At 28.0% G+C, this 18,436-nt stretch overlaps 1 protein-coding gene across 5 annotated transcripts in view; it reads left to right on the top strand.

Moving 5' to 3' along the window:
* LOC126895847 (E3 ubiquitin-protein ligase MIB1-like) overlaps window positions 1-18,436 on the top strand; it is a 39,683-nt gene that overhangs the window by 18,414 nt on the left and 2,833 nt on the right. For 2 of the 5 annotated variants that reach the window (XM_050668123.1, XM_050668119.1), the window contains 7 exons: window positions 785-961; window positions 2,275-2,292; window positions 2,418-2,564; window positions 2,635-2,700; window positions 14,221-14,331; window positions 14,961-14,975; window positions 15,662-15,676. In XM_050668123.1, the coding sequence (XP_050524080.1) occupies window positions 785-961; window positions 2,275-2,292; window positions 2,418-2,564; window positions 2,635-2,700; window positions 14,221-14,331; window positions 14,961-14,975; window positions 15,662-15,676 (549 nt within the window). The remainder of the gene's footprint in view (window positions 1-784; window positions 962-2,274; window positions 2,293-2,417; window positions 2,565-2,634; window positions 2,701-14,220; window positions 14,332-14,960; window positions 14,976-15,661; window positions 15,677-18,436) is intronic. The other 3 variants (XM_050668121.1, XM_050668120.1, XM_050668122.1) reach the window with 3 other exon arrangements.

Genomic DNA, 18,436 nt, shown 5'->3' with positions numbered 1-18,436 from the left:
GTAATTGATTTGATCATGAATAAAGATAGGAGGTGGTTTAGAAGTTCTATTTTCATTGATAATTTGATTTGTACCTGTTGTATCCATTGGTTGGGGTTCATTAGCAGGAGCTATTGAGGAAAAACGATTTGCAGAAAAAAAACTTTAGTGTCCGGTTTTTTTGTGGCAGGAGAAGTGCTGTTTGGGGATCTTGAGCGTTTTGATGAGGTTGGTAGGACTGTTTGCCAGTCGGATTCGTTGTCGGAGAAGTCACCGGGACTGTTGGTGCTAGTTTGATCTACTAATGTTTTAGAAATAATTAGCGGTGGAATAAAATTATTTGCTATATGTTTGTATTTTGGTGATTTGGGATTTTTGCTGATAGGAGTTGGTGGACGATTAGAGTAACTCATAATATTGTAGATATATGTAATAAAGAAGATAAGGTAATTTATAGGTTGGCCTTGGGGAATGATTAGATAACTTATACATTACCAGCGGTACTAACTAGTACCACAACAATCACTGGACACAACGAACAATACACATGCTATCGAGAACTGATAAAGCAGAGCGAGTGGCAATTAACGTGTGGACTGTACGACGTCTAAACACAAACTGAAAATAAAAAAAAAAATTTTTTTATATTAAATAAAAATAAAAAATATGGATCAAAAGTTATAATTATGTCAGAACATGATGGGACAGCCAGTATATATATATATATATATATATATATATATACTAAAAAACTTTAATTTAATTTTGAAATGACACTATTATTCTAATTTTCATTTATTTTTAGTCGATAAAGGAATATGCTATAGATGTGAGGATGAAAAATTAACAGTAACATTTAAGCCTTGCGGTCATAAAATTGGAAACAACTGTGCATATAGAATGCATGTTTTGAATCAAAAATCATGTCCTTTTTGCGAAAATTATATTAATGAGTTTGAAAACTTGTGTAAACCTTATATACGTAAGTAATTTTTTATTATTTATTATATTATATTTCAAGTACTGTAAAAAATTTTTTGTTAATAATCTGTATTTTAGTTCCAAAATTAATCAAATTTTTAAAATGTCTATTTTTATTCTATGTTCCAGATTTAATTGATAGATTTTTTTCATGACCTTTAAAAAATTCAAAATAAATAAATCATTTTATAATAAAAATTTGATTTTATAAGCATATGCCTAACGATATTGAAAATATTACTAGCATGATGGTGATATTATTATAAATATCAGTTTCAAACGATATACTGTAATACCAATAGTAATCGATGTATTGTTATACTTTCAAGAACCAGTAGAATAGAATTAATAGACATTATACCAAATTAATAATAATTACTAGCATATGTTTAATTATTAATGATTTAATAATTTAAAAATAGTTCGTGGGAAAAAAGATATACTGATTATATGTATTTCGGTGTTTTAATTATAAATAGTATAATTTCCTCTTCTTTTTCCTCGCCTTTATTCATGGCTTTTATAACCATCTAACAAGTAAGTTGTAAGTCTATTTTCTCTCATCTTATCCATGATTGACGCTACATCTATACTTTCTTTTATAAGGAGGAATAATTAGTTTACTGTTTTTAAAAATATGTATATCAGTATCGGTATATCGGTTTTTTTACAACATACCCCAAAAAAATATATATAAACGCTATAATAGTAATATAAATTGTTTTACATAAACGTTGTAATATTTAGAAAAAAAATTATAGCGACATGTTAAAAACATTAAATTTTATTTAATTTTTAAAACAAGCTCAATTAATAAATAAGATTTCTAGTTATTTTTTATACACCCGAAGATATCTAGTTCGATAACGTTAAAACCTTATGATAAAAATTAATATTAAATTGAAATTCCATAATAGTACATGATTATTTAATATTTAATTTCACATAAACAATTTTTATAAAAAATATTATTTATTTATTTTTTAATAGAAATACGAAAGTTTAAACTACATCACGTTTTAATGTTGTTAATTATTTATGGTTCTATTTACTATTGATCCTGTATTTATGACATTTCGTTAAAAAAAATTTAAAATTCACAATTAGTACCATTCCTATTTTAATTTCATAAAAATATTCTGTTATAAAATAATGTTTTAGCCAAATTTGTAATTTATTTTATTAAATATTATTAATATTCTAATATATTATAATATAATAATATATATTAATATATAATATTATATCAATTTATATAATTTTTTTTTTATTAAAGCGTAAATTTAAAATGTTTTTCCTTTGTTTTTATTTTAGCGGCGCTTAATAAACCTGGTTAGTAGCACATCTATATAAAAAATATATAAAATAGTTATATAATTTGTTTAATTAAAATTTTTAGTATTAACATGCATGAATATGATTTGTAATCATTATTTAATTAAAAATTTGACTTTTAGACATTGAGCTTTGTGTATGTTGTACCGAAAAGACCTCGCGTACTATTCAACCTTGTAATCATTTAGTAGGATACGAGTGTGGAAGTATAATAGATGATGCAGATATAATAAGTTGTCCAATTTGTAATCAAGTAGTAAACAGTAACAGTACGTACATAAAATTTTATAAACATAATTTTTTAATATTTTATGTATTAATACGTTTTCATACTTATAGCTGTGAACCAAAACCCAGTAGAATCCCCAAATATGTACAGTAGTGAGCTAGATGGATATCATACAGGTAAACTTGAGATTGAATTAAATTTTTGATAATTGTTTTAATAATTAACAAGACAAAAATATTTGTAACCGCGTTTAATAATTAAATGCAAACGATTAATTACATGAATAAGAATGTACAATATATAATACAAGAGCCAGGCTATATTTTCATTGTTCTAAGTCAGATAATAGTGATGGGTCGGTACACGTGTAATTGGTCCAAAATAACGAGTACATTGGTGGAACGAGTAGGACCGATTACACTTAGTCGTCTTTACGGTGACCAATCTGTGGTTTCCTAGGAAGTAGTGCGACCGTATTCAATCGTAGTCACTACTCACTCGAGAGTAGTTGATCGCGCATTGGTGAAAAATGGACGATTTGGACATAGCGTTATTAGTATGTTTGGATGATGAAGAGTCATCAGAAGACGAAAACAATCGTTTGGAGGAGAGTGTTATGTTCAAAAATCGTGAAACTGAGGGTTGGGTTGATGTTGCTTTTGGAATAATCCACCAATTGCCTACTTTAAAAAAAAAAAAAAATTGGTTGGGAATTTTTTCTGCTATTCTCCAAAATTACTCCTTCGTTGACTAGAATGAATCATTAAATAGAAAATTTTATGACAATTAAAAAAATTGTATAGTTAAGATCAATATGCAGTCAGAAAGTTTTATAATTACTATTTATTGTAAATTTATCAGAAAAGCTCTATATTTTTTTGCATTTTTATGGTAATAGATAACTTAAATAGGAGTAATAGTGTTAATTAAGCTATAGTTTTGACAAAATCAATTAATTGTTCATCATTTTCGCTCGTCCAAATCACGTTTCCACTCATTGTATAATTTAAAAATGCACACCGCTACACGGGAAAAACGTTGAACTTTTGTTTATCACCGCTATGACGGCCGTCATGCAACTGACAGCACCGCTATTTGACGTTACGGTGACACTCAACGTACTCTAGGAAACCTACTCCGATGTTATTTATAGAAAACGTCACCCAACGCTATATTACGGCCGCTAGATAACGGCACCGCTTTTCTAGGAAACCATAGCGGTACGTTATTTTTACGGTGCGTATCGATTATGAGCGGCAGCCGCGCGAGCCATTTTAACTTATCTTATTTTAGAGCGCGGCAGCCTCGCGTATCAAGTTATCCAGGTTGGGTTGAGTTCCTAACTAAAACTTCTTTGCCGCGTGCTATTTTACCGACATAATTTGGCTCGCCGCGCGGCAAATCGGTATCCATTTGGCGCGGCTGCCGCGCGAGCCAATGTTCGAGGGTTTACCCCGCATAATTGATACGCACCTTTACACTATCGTTCCGTCGGTACAATATACAGTTGATCCCCAAATGATAACAATAGTGACCTGAGTACTTGATTAATTCTTGCTTGTTCGGGATTGTGTAACTATGTCCTACAGTAACTGTCTATTTGGTAAACCGTTGACTAGGCCGCCCTCTTCTTACTGTGATGGAAAACTAACGCTATCTCTTGGTTTTTTTAATAATCTTAAAAAAAAACTATTACTAGACCTCCAATTTATAACTGCTAATGGCACATATTTTAAATTAGTGATGGGCATAATCGAATTATTAGTAATCCAGAGAATCTCTTGAAATTCTACTCGAAATAAAAATCGTTCATTCTTTTGATAATAGTAATCGATTATTCTTAATGATTTTGAGTATGTTTCGATTACATTAAATACATTTATAACTTATAACCAAATTATTCAATGAAGTATAAGTAAAGAAATATGCATTAGATGTTTTAATAATACTACGAACTAATGTATAATGTATGTATGCTATTATTGAAATTTAAAATATACTAATTCAATTACGAAATTACGATTATTTTACTTATAATCGAAATATCTTGATTATTATATATCTTTGATTATTAATTTCAAAAAATAGTCTTTGGTTTTTTTTTATAAACTCAGCCCATTTTATGGTCTCTGTTAATCGAGTGTAAAAGATACAACGTATATAAATCAGAGCTGAATTTAGACTTTTGACGCCCCTGGCCAATTTTTTTGGGCACACCATTGAGAAAAAAGTCGTCAATTTTTAACGCTGGTATGAACACTAGGCCCTTTTGGCGAGGTGCTAATAGTTAACCATTTATACAGGGTGTTCAGTAAGTCAGGAAACGGGTTTCTATTGTTCTCATTGTTACAAACAATGAGAACAATAGAAACCCGTTTCCTGACTTACTGAACACTCTGTATAAAAATAAAAATGAAAAAAAAAAGTTAAGTGCAGTATTTTTGTTGTATTTTTTAATTGAGATATTTTTAAATTAATATCGATTGATTGTATGACTTATTGAACTCTTTGTCATAAGTAAAACGCTACGGTGCGTATTTAAAAAAAAAATGGTATAATGATTTTGCCCCTTCCAAAGTATTCCAAGTACCTTGATTTATGATAGGATTTTCAAAAAAGGATGTTGATATTTATAAATTATTTTGTTTATTATCTCTAGAAATTTTATTTTGATCCAAACAATTCTGTATAGTACATTAAATAATTAAATAATTAAATTTTGTTTTAAATGAGAATGTAGATGTTAAGTTGTTATGCAAAATACTACAAAATCGGCAATTGTTACCGGAAATTGTATGATTTTTGACTTTAATGCACAATATTTCCTAGAAATCAAGTTTTTTGGATATTTACCAGTTTAAAGTACATTAAATTTGCGGCTTAAATGCATTTTACCACCCCATCGAGATTTTTCAAATTTTTTTTTTTAAATCAATTTAGTTTTTCATACCAACTAAGAATATATAAAAATTTTTTGTCGGCGAAGTCTAGTTTAAAAGTTATGAGCTTTCAAAGATTTCAATAATCATATACAAATTTTGTTATATACTGCTGTTTTTTTTTTGATAATTTTCATTAATTAACTATAAAAAGTATTCTCGATGATGTAGTTACCGAGGAATAGTAAATTTAAGAGTATTTATGAGTACATTAAACGTGTTAAGGTAGTGTTGAAGTAAATAAATTTAATTTTTTTTTGAATTTTTTTCAATATTATATCACCATTTTAACATCAAGGTTTTATACTTGTTAGGTCACTGAGAATTTCAGTCGAATGGGTTTAAATAGGTTGGGTTTGGGCTTGACTTCTATCCTCTGGGGGTTTGGGGGCGTCAGCCCCCATCCCATGAGAGTCCCGAAGGTGCTCGAATCGGTCACCGGAGCCGGCAGGCGTAGGTGACCACAACTTATATTTAAATGGGTTTGTATAACTCAACATTATAACATTAAGATATTAGTAAGTATATTTTGATACCTCAACAACTTAACTAATATCAACAATATCTAATGTAATAGTAATTTTTTTTTGTTTACAACAAGTGTTAATTGGTGTACATAATAAACAGTAAAAACTTTTATTTTATTGAATTAACAATTCTATGTAAAACACCACATCGTGGTCTTTTTTTTTTTTTGCTCAAATTGAATTAATTGAGTTTCTTGTTATTTTTATTTCGTATTGCGTAAATTTGATGTGCGTAGTTTTGAAAAAAAAATTTGGAAAATCCTTATTTTTAAAGATAATTTTGGTTTTAGGATTTTTAGAATGAGGATATTATGTAATAATTACGTCATTATAGTTTCACAATAGTATCATGAGAAAAAATCCCAAAAATTAACAAAAAAAAAAACAATTTTTGAGCTATTTTTAGTTTTTGACGTTTCAACTTTAAAAAGCTATAACTTTTGAACCAATTTTTTCCGACAATTTTTTCAAACACTTTTGAAAAAAGCATTAAAAAATACACGTTTAAAAAAAAAAAAAAATGAAAAAACTCGATGGGGTGGTAAAATGCATTTGTTCCAAATTTGCTTTGACTTTGTATAAGTTTTTTGATCATTATAAAATATTGAAAAGAAAAAAAGATTTGGTATTAATTTCGTTTCATCATTTTTTTATCAACATTTGAAAACAGTTTGACTCTCAGGTATAACAACAAAAAAGTTTATTATGTTATTTAATCAAATATTTAAATTTTTTAAGGGGGTAACTTCATAAAAAAAAAACTCCTACTATTGAAGCAATTATTGAGCTAGATAGGTATTTAAATGAGACTATAATAAAAAGAAAGTCGGATCCTTTGTTATGGAATAAGAGGAAAATGATGTTTTCTAAATTATTTGATCTTTTATTGTTGAGATTATGTGTTCTTTAAACTTCTGTTCCGTGCGAACAGGTATTTTCTAAAGTGGGATACACAATTACTGAAAGGCGTAATAGACTTATAGTTAAAAATTCAGAGATGTTACTGTTTTTTAATAGTAATTTTTGATTAAAAATATAATTTTAAAAGACGTTTTTTATGTAGTTAAATAATTTAACAACATAATTATTATGTTATAAATGAATTAAAATTTTAAGAAGAGATTGAAAATATTTTTTGAAATAAATATTGTTTTGAAGATATTTTTAATTTTGTAATATACTTATATAATTAAAAAAAACAGTATGTTATTTAACATATTGGTTAACATCATGATAGTTTTATACTTTAATAATTGATTATCCCTCATATTAACTTGGCCAAAATACGGTACGTGTTTAAAAAATACGGTTATTTATTTATTCTGTGGTAAGGTATCTATTTTTTTGATTAAAATTTAATATTATGCCTAACAATATTTCTGTATTGTTGTATTTATTTAAGGAACAATCTTTTTGTTCTAACTTATAGTTTTAGTAGTTTAAATAATAACGCAAAAAGTAGTTAATAAAGATATAATCAATCAAAATAAAAAGATATAAAATATTGATACACTTAAAAACGGATAAATAAATAATACACAAAATAAAAACTTAATGTCACAAACGTACCACACGGAAAGAGATTACCTTCGGTACTCCCGAGGTCTTCTCTTTCTCCCCTTTTTAATTCATTCCGTTTCATCTTATATACTAAAATATTTTGTTTGTCTTTCTATAAAATTCATATAGTAATCATTTTCAAAAAGGTTTATAAATATTTACTTCCTGATCTAGTAACAATAATTCGGGGAATTACAATTAATCCAAACATTACAAAAGTGTTCTACTTCTAGGTTTACAAATAATAGACTATATTATATTTTAGTAATAATAGATTAAGGAATTCATAGTTAAACCAAACATTACAAAAATGCTTTGTTTTCAGTTTTATAAAATAATGACCTATATTACAGTATTATTACTGCTAAAAAAAAATTCTTGTCTAAACATTTTCCGAAAAGTATTCCTGCCTTTTAAAATATTACCTGATGAGTAAATGACATAGATGTATTTATTGATTTATTATTGGTACTGTACCTATAACGTCCCGCGTAGGTACAACTGTTTATATAATCAATAAATACTGGTTTGGTTTTGGTAACGGGTTGCAATGAAGGTACTCAATTACAAAAAAGTAAAAGTACTGGTGTACCGAGTACTCTGGAATCGTTACTTTAAGTAACTGTACCGAAAATTCCAATCACTATGAGATAACAAAATTTTTGAATCGTTATAGATTTACATATTCGCGTATAGAGCGCTTATTTTTTTAGAAAATTCAGCTGTGTAATATAGAATATGCTTTTTCTAAATTATTCTCGATATTTGGCGATCACCTAAATCTCTATTTTCAATTCCAATTATTTAACCACCACGCTACTCCCTGTGGATTTTAATTAACTGGGGTTAAAGATGTTTAAAAATTTTACTCGACGACTTAAACGAAACATTTACATCTAAATTTACAGGTAGTGTTAGTGATTCGGTTCCAGTTAATTAATATTGATTGTCGACCGTATGAGGACCTTAAATTTATCTATGGATTTTATGTCATCTGTTAATAAATATATAAGTTTAACACGATCGATCAAAACAGTATTAAGTTGATTTTCAATTTTGAGAGTAAAATTCTGGTCGTTTCGTCTAAGTATTAGTAAGTATTAAGACGAACTGTAAGTGGGTTGTAATACTGTTCGAACACCTCTTTTAGCTTCGATGCGAAGCTGAGAAGGTATTAATTTTACCATGATGTGTTTATTTATTTAGTATTATTTTTTTTTGTGTCTATCACTACTTTTTCTCAGCTCTCACTGGACCGATTTCTTTTAACAATACGTCAAAAGATCATAAATCGTATCTAGTTGAAGACATAACCCTTAAAAATTGAAAAATTTTCCCTCGTTCCCCGCAAATGGGGGAAATCTCCAAAAAAATTACAAATTTAAAAATCGATAAATTTTGTCATTTTTTTCACTTTTTTTTCTTAAAACTTCCATAACTTTTTCAAAAATCAACAAATCAACATAAATTTTTTTTTAAATAAAATCTTGGATACTTTCCTTTAATTTGATATCATTTTTTTGAAAATTTAACACTTCACCTGCTCACTGGGGGGTTTGAAAATGGCAACTTTTTTACAAAACCTAACTTTTAGCTTCGATGCAAAGCTGAGAAGGTATTGGTTTTACTAAGATGTGTTTTTTTTTTTTTTTTTTTTTTCTGTTACCACTTTTTCTCAGCTCTCACCGAACCGATTTCTTTCAATGATACGTCAAAAGATCACAAATCGTATCTAGTCGAAGACATTACCCTTAAAAATTGAAAAAAATTCCCTCGTTCCCCGTAAAAGGGGGAAACCTCCAAAAAAATTACAAATTTAAAAATCGCTAATTTTCGAAATTTTTTCAATTTTTTTTACTTAAAAGTGCCATAACTTTTTCAAAAATAAACATATCAATATAATTCTTTTTTATATAGATGCATAATATCATTACCTTTCATTTGGTATATTTTTTTCATAAATTTAACCCTTAACCTGCCCACAAGGGGGGATTTAAAATGACAACTTTTTCACAAAAAATTAATTTTTTTAACTTAAATTTTGAAAATGTTCCGGAAGGTCTGACACTTTTATATATATCTTAAATTAAAGCTAATGTAATATGCTTTATCATGAAAAAAAAAAATTTCGGACTTTATCTTATCTTCATGGTGAAAATGGCTACCGAATGCTATTTTTGTGTGAAAATTTTCGATTTTGTATTTTCCATTTTTAACTTTATTATGCTATAACTTTTTGAAAAATGTATGAATCATTACAATTTTTTTATGAGAAGTAGTATTTATATAGATCTTTCATTCGACATACTGTTTTTTTAAATCGGACCATTTCCCTAAATACAGGGGGGATTCAAAACATAAAAATGCATATAGAAAGTAGAACTTTTTCAACGTAACTTTTGAAAGTGTTCCGGAAGGTCTGACACTTTTATATATATCTTAAATTAAAGCTAATGTAATATACTTTATAATGGTAAAAAAAAATTTCGGACTTTATTTTATCTTCATGGTGAAAACAGACATTAAACTTAATAAAAAAAATACGATTTTTGTAAAAAAATTCTTTTTTATATTTTTAACTTTATAATGCTATAACTTCTCGAAAGATGTATGGATCAATATAATTCTTTTTTTTGTAGATGCATGATGTCTTTACCTATCATTTGGTATATTTTTTTTATAAATCTGACTTTTTACCTGCCTACAGGGGGGGATTCAAAATGACAACTTTTTCACAAAAAATTGACTTTTTCAACTTAAATTTTGAAAGTGTTCCGGAAAGTCTGACACTTTTATATATATCTTAAATTAAAGCTAATGTAATATACTTTATCATGGAAAAAAAAAATTTCGGACTTTATTTTATCTTCAAGGTGAAAATGGCTACCAAATGCTATTATTGTGTGAAAATTCTCAATTTTATTTTTTACATTTTTAACATTATAATGCTATAACTTATTGAAAAGTGTATTGATCAATATAATTTTTTTATGGGAAATACTATTTTTTAATAATCCCTTTTTCATTCGACATACTTTATCTTAATCAGGATATTAATAAGGAACTAGCAGTTTATGAAGCTTTTGGAATAATCCACCAATTTTTTAAAATTAAACACTATCTAAAGATTTGCATCGAAGCGTTTTTTTTTGATAGTGATTTTAATCACTGTCAGATATCATTATACTTGATCCAACTATGCCACGTCACCACTGTGCCGCGACCCCCCTGTGCTGGGTTTTTTCAACTTAATTTTTGAAAATATTCCGGAAATACTGCGTCCTTTAAACATATGTCAAATTAAAGCTTATGTCATGTACTATAAAATTAAAAAAAAAATTTGTCCCGACGACCTATCTTCTATGCGCAAATGGCTACCGTATTCAAAAATATGNTATGCGCAAATGGCTACCATATTCAAAAATATGCTATTTTTCTATTAAAATTTTAGGTTTTGTATTTTATTTTATTTTAAAATATCTTATTAGGAGAATATATTGACTTTCATGAATATTATATAATTTAATTGACATAGAATATAGATCATAAAACATAAGAAATTAAACTTATTAGATTTTTGTTTACTTTTTTAAAGTCGAAAAAGTAATTTTTAAATTTGAGTTAGCTTAAATAGACAATTTTTTCAAGTCACGAAAGCAACGAACAGTTGCCGAGTCGATAACACTTTTGTTTAACATGCCTAGGATTCGAGGTTCAAATCCGTCTGTGGCCAATAAAATTTTGCATTTTTTTTGAGTTAGAATAAAATTTTCAAATCATTTGATATTTACCTCATTTAGATTCAATAACTTCAATAAATATAAAGGATCCTATCACTATAGTGTCCCCTCGCGAGAAGAAATTTATATTCATGTTAATATTATTTTACTATGTAGTTTTTTTTGTGGCTACGATTTATTTTGCCCACCCTCACTAGACCTACTTTTTTCAACGATACGTCAAATGATTACAATTCGTATTTAGTTTAAGTTATTACTCTTAAAAATCGAAAAAATATTCCTTATTCAAATAAAAAGTATCTTAACCAGATTTTTCTATACAAACAATTGAAATCATTAATTTCTAATATTCTTAAAGTATTTATTGTTGAATTAGATTTGATATGATGATAAAAGTATTCAACTACAGAAGTAAATACTTTTACATTGTAATTCGTTAATTTGTGTGTGCTACTACCAGTCTATAATATTCCAAATTTTTTTTGTAACGTGTTACTATTTAAATCATAAATCTTAAAAAAAATGATATTTAGTTTCACATGAATTTGAACAATGGATTTTTACAATTATAATCAAATTTTATAATACGCTCAATTGAGTAAATCTTTTTAACAACTTTGTTTTGATTGGTTCATTTAGTTAAAGTAAATCATTAAAATTAATTGAGTTCTGAATATTTCAATTGTAGAATCTTTTTAAACACCAAAAGTTATTAGGAAATGATGACTATTATTTCTATTTCAGTTATCTATTACGATAAAAATGCAAAAAAATCGAATTTTTCTAATAAATGTACTGTAAATAGTAATTATAAAATTTCCAGATTGCATATTAATCTTAAAAATTTCATTTTTTTCTATTTAATAATGTCAATTTCAAACTTGCAAGTTGAACTATAAGTTATGGTAACAAATTCATTTTTTTTTTATTAAAACTTTCACTTTAAAGGACAAAAAAAGTAGGTTCAAAATGATTACTTTTAACATATTAAAAATCAAAATCAATAATAATTTGAAAACAATTATATAATATATAATTTTATATTATATTTTTGAATTATGAATTACTAATCTGGATAAAATTAAGGAAATAGTTGATGTTGCTTTTGTAACTATCCACCAACTTCTTAAAATTAAATATTATCTACAGATTTGCATCGAAGCGTTTCTTATGATAGTGATTTTAATCACTGTCAGATTAAATCTATACTGGACCAAACTATGCAACGTCTCCACTATGCCGCGGCCCCACTGTGCTGAGTATTTTTCTATACATGTGTATAGTTTTGATATCCTCAAAAACAAATAATTTTGGAATTATGTAACAAGATTCTGGTAAAGGATAAAATTTATTAACTACAAATTGTAGCCGATCGATCTAACAAGAAATCACTGGGTTGAGTGAGTAGTTCTCTGTATACTAGCTTGAACGATGTTACTTTAAAATTTTCTTTGAATAAAGATTGTATTTTTAACACTACGATGTGTAATAACTCTGTTTATGATTCATTAGTGTGAGCCATGATTGCTACCCTAAGCCGTCAATACATTTGTTCCATTAGCAGCGAGATGTTATCGGGTATTATGAAGTCAAAATTTTTTGTTAGACTTCAAAGTAACCAAAACAGAGTTCTCCTATCGATTGTGATGTGATGAGGTACACCGAAGTGAGAAATCCAGCAAATGAGGTATTCCTTAGTCACGTTGTCTTCCGTAATGTGTTTGAGTGGGTACAACTTTGACCATCCCGTAAAACGGTCGATTGCCGTCAAACAGTATCTAAAGGACTAGTAAAACAGCAGTTGTCCAAAGTGAGGATACTTTCGATTGTTTAAAATGCAGGCAGGCATTTTTACATTTTATGCGACGTCGAAATTTTAGCAGTAAGGTGAGTCGTAGGGGTCCAGTTGTCATGATACAGTAAATTGAAATTGATGATCCTGGAACTGGCAGTGTTTCTAAGTGTAATGATTAGTCAATTCGAGAATGCTTTTGAGTTAGTCATCTATATCCTGAGAGTTAACAAAGGCTTAATAATCTAGCGAAAAAGATATGGTCTCTATTCATGATATAATATCAACGAGTATGTTATGTTCCCCTTTACGTGTTATATATTAGTGGTGAATTAAAAAATGTTAGTGTTGGAAAATAACTGATTGTACATTCAGGCCCGTAGGTTCATTACCAGGTCCATTTAATCAATTTAAATTTGAAACATTTATTATCTAAAATACCGCAGAATTAGTTGGGTACGTATGGAAAACAAAAAACAGGCTTATTTGTAAAGTATCAGTGTGGTATTCTCATGAGACATGATCACGAGGCCGCCCAAGACAATGTAAGATAGAGTTAGAGAATCTTAAGATGTTAGACATCTGTAGTGAAGAATTATAAACAATGGACATAAAAGCGAGAAGAGGCATTGTATATCACATGTAGCATTGAGGTGATGGGTTTTCAAGGCATAGATTAAGCCTATAATTTTTTTTTCTTATCTTTATCATAATAGTTATTACAGCAGTGCTACCAATTGATGCGAAATGAAGAACTATTGACCAATAATGTACCTCTAGAACTATCTTTTAAACTTATACAGTTATACAGCGTACACATTCAATTTATACATATTCTGTAAGGGAATATTACTTTGAGGCAGGGGATATATACCTATGCATATAGAGCGCGTTATGTCTAGAAGGTTTAAGAGTTTCAAGAAGATTCGGATACGTTAAGTAAATAACACTTCTTCTAGAATCTTCTAAACGCAATGTAGTATCTTAAAACTAGAATATTCTATTCCGATTATTTATCCGTCACAAATCTTTTTATTTGATTTTAAAATTTTTATATATTTTAATATTTTTAAAATATTTAATTATTAATGTTTAATTTTTAATAGTAAAATATTTTTACAATTATTTTTTTTACCAGAATATCCTACTCCTTATCCTGCAGACTTGCGCAGAAATCGTACAGATAATGATGATAGTTTTGGCCATGATGATGAAAATTATGGTTTAATAAGTTCCACCAGAGATATATGTAATAGACTTTTATTTTAAATTAATAATATAATATTATTTTAGGATTATTAATATATTATTTTTTTTTATTTTACTACTTTTCCATTTTGATTTTAATTTGCGTAACTTCATAAATTTATATGCAAGAGGTAAAGTCCCATATTTTATTTCATAAATTTAGATAGTAGACCTGGTTTAAAGTTTTCATTCACATTCCTTTGTTTTCTCCCTCACATTTTGTAGAAAACAAGAATCTATTAATAAGGACTAATATACTACAACTTCCATACAAACAACTTTAATTCTGTTAATCAAAGTTATTTATTTAAGGCCCTTTTAAGATTAGGATTTTATAATACAAGAACCAACTGAAATTATTTATTAAGTCATTGATTTATTCTTAAAAATAAATAACAAAAATTAAACTGTAATATTATCCATTTTTTTTCGTTTAGTAAAAATGTTATGTATACATTTTCAAGGAAATCCAAAATAATGCTTGCAATTCAAATTTTATTTAGAAATTCTTATGCTAAATTACTACTATTTCTCTATTATCTATTTATAACGTGTCTAGCTCATAGATACGCTGAAATCATTTTTTTTTTTTAATTTTTAGTAAAAAATACTATTTTGTATATTTTATAGATTCTCCAGAGATCAGTAAGTATAAGAATATCCATCAATATGTTTTTTTTGCAATGGATAATATTAAAGTTATCTAGTTAGATTACAAAGATTTAGTAGAGGATGTAGATTATACTTAATATATAATTATCATTTTAACTAAAGATCATTAAAAAAGTGTTTTAATTTTTGAGAGTAATGTCTTTAACTAGATACGCTTTTTAAATTGTAAAAATATTACGCTCATGCAAAACACAAATTTTACGCCGTAATATGATTAGATTAAATAAAAAAATATGCAGACATCACGAACATTATAAAGAGTACATGAATACGCAGAAAAATGTGTAATGTATTTATATATATATGTGTGTATCTGAATCACATAAGGTATATCTAACAGATCTCTTTGAAAGACATAAATAAATTTAAACTCGGATGTAGGTAATTTATTGAGAATTTTTGTAATAAATCTATAAACAAATGCCTTTAAATTCTTACTTCTAAAGAAGATATTTTTTCGTTTAGAAAAAATGTTATGTATACATTTTCAAGGAAATCCAAAATAATGCTTGCAATGCAAGTTTTATTCAGAAATTCTTATGATAAATTACTACTATTTCACATGATTATCTATTTATAACGTGTCTAGCTCATAGATACGCTGAAATCATTTTTTTTTTTAATTTTTAGTAAAAAAAACTATTTTGTATATTTTATAGATACTCGGATGTACAGTAAGTATGAGAATATCCATTGATATATATTTTTGAAATGGTTAATATTAAAGTTATCTAGTTAGATTACAAAGATTTAGTAGAGGAGGTAGATTATACTTAATACATAATTATCATTTTAACTAAAGATCATTAAAAAAGTGTTTTAATTTTTGAGGGTAATGTTTTTAACTAGATACACTTTCTAAATTGTAAAAATATTATACTCATGCAAAAAACAAATTTTACGCCGTAATATGATTAGATTAAATAAAAAAATATGCAGACATCACGAACATTATAAAAAGTACATGAATACGCAGAAAAATGTGTAATGTATTTATTACGTATTTATATACGTGTAATTGAATCACATAAGGTATATCTAACAGATCTCTTTGAAAGACATAAATAAATTTAAACTCGGATGTAGGTAATTTATTGAGAATTTTTATGGTAAATCTTGCAAGGGGGCTTTATTAATTCGGCCTGTAACAACAACATGGTTTGCCACTTGCATAACGACTAGCTATAGTTGCAAGGGTCGCCACCACCTAGGCGAAGTGTCACACTTATCAGATAAGATTACCGGACCATAGGTGAAATTTAATTTTAAGTTAATTAAAAGTATAATCTAAGTTAGTCTGTCGTTATATGTATAAATTAGTATAATACCTCGTTGTTTATTAAACACAATTAAGGCAATCAAAGTTGTATGTGGTTGATATGTAAAATATACCGTAGCCCGTGTCTAGATTAAGGAACAGGGATAAAAATACACACGAGTAATTAAGTTACTGGCGCAATAAAATAAATATTACTGTTTGAGTTTTCCTTTAACTAAAATTTTAAAGAATAACACTACAAGTGTCAGAAGTAGACAACAGAATATGGAAGATTATTAAAAGATTTTGAGAGTATTCATATATTGATATTTCTATATAAGAATATTATACAAACATAACATATCACTAAAATTAATGTTCGTAAAACTTAACTATGCTAGAAATATATACCTATACATTAATAGATCATTTAATAGTAATGTAAAATAATACAATAAAAGCGACCTGTACATCCACAGATGGCTGTGACCTGGTTTGCGGCAAAATTGTATGTCTTGCTAATAACAGGAACAGAATGACAGGAAAACAACGATTAATCTTAACCAAAAGTTAGTGTGTTTTGAGTATCACTTTATATGTAAAGAACTGGTTTGCAAAATTATGAGTGTATACACCCTTTTGCCGTAGTTCAAAAGAACACAAAATAAAAAAAAACGAAACGATAATATACCGTTCAGTTTGGTATCAACGATACTCGAGCGAGCGTTTAATTGCGAATGAGTAAAAATGACTCGTTTTAACGAGTCGCGTGGAACTCGTTCAATTATTTTTACCAGCGGTCAATCACATATTGATGGGGCGGTCACAACAAAGACACCATATGACTGTGTACGCAACAATTACTGTTGAAATTAATAAGGATATTTAATTAAATTATTAAAAAAAAAAAATTTAAGTTAAACATGGACAATAATGCGAATGCATCAAAAACCATGTCTACAAATAAAAGCAACAAAAATAAAATAAAATATTTAAAAAAACAAATAATATTACAAACATCACGGACGGTATTGAAACACATTCGTTAATGTTAATCGGAAATTAATGAAGAACACCAGGAGTGGTCTGGACACTCGCTCCTTAGCGTTAGCTAGAAGAAAAGGGAAACGCGTGCTCTCCACACATAAACAAAATTAAGTTAATTTACGATAATTGATGAAATATAGCTCATTATATAAATATAATATATAAAAGAAAACGATACCCGGTCTCCGAAGAGATCCATCCGATGGTCTGGATGCTTCGCCGAAAAGACCTGGTCGTTCGCCGTTAGCGGCTCTACTTCATATTGAAAAAAAATAACCAAAAAACAATAAACGTGTACACTCTAGCACGGTCAATGACAGAAGAAAGAATGGAGAAGAGCCAAGACCGATCTAACGGCAATTTCAAATCGATAACGGCCAGTCTTTTTGGAAGGGATCAATACTGATAAACAATTCGATTTTAATTATATTTCTCTTTTATCGCCTTATCTAGTGATCAGCGGCAAAATAATGAGTGGTTGACACCGCCGTGTCAAGAAAAGGTTCTTTCGCGCTATAAAATAAATAAGACATAACAAATAATCATAAACGGTCCACCTTCGAATTTGTGACGTTACAATTTACAAACATATGCCTTTAGATTCTTACATCTAAAGAAGATTTTTTTTCGTACATTTATGTAACAAAAATTTGTTACAGAGTCGTCAAATGAACAAAAGTTTAAGTTAAAATTGAATTTAATTCATCACTATTAAACATATATTAACAATGTGTGATGGTGTCACGTTTTCATAATCGTGAGAATTATTTTAATAAAATACAGACAGCACATCCGCTGCCTGAGACTGGTGAATTAACAAATAATATTTATTGCCAAATCGGCAATAGTTCTAATTATTATAAAAACCCAATAGACCTGACCATCGTGGTCAGTCGACTCCAGTGCCTTGTGTCATTCATCAGTCTCAGTACTCGGTTGTCGCTGTCCGGCTTACTGTTTAAAGTAAAGTCTTTGTTTATTCCTTTTCTAACCTATATACTCTTTTCCTCGACATTTCAGAGTACTTGTGTCTTGCACTTCGTCTGCACCTCGTACTCTGTTATCTTTCCTCACCTGGTACGCCTAGTATTTGTGTCTTGCACTTCGTCTGCACCTTATACTCGGCTAC

Source organism: Daktulosphaira vitifoliae, unplaced genomic scaffold (assembly GCF_025091365.1).
Source record: "Daktulosphaira vitifoliae isolate Bord-2020 unplaced genomic scaffold, ASM2509136v1 Scaffold_1, whole genome shotgun sequence".
Lineage (NCBI taxonomy): Eukaryota > Metazoa > Arthropoda > Insecta > Hemiptera > Phylloxeridae > Daktulosphaira > Daktulosphaira vitifoliae.
Note: the sequence above shows the minus strand (reverse complement) of the source record. Positions and strands in the feature narration are given on the sequence as shown.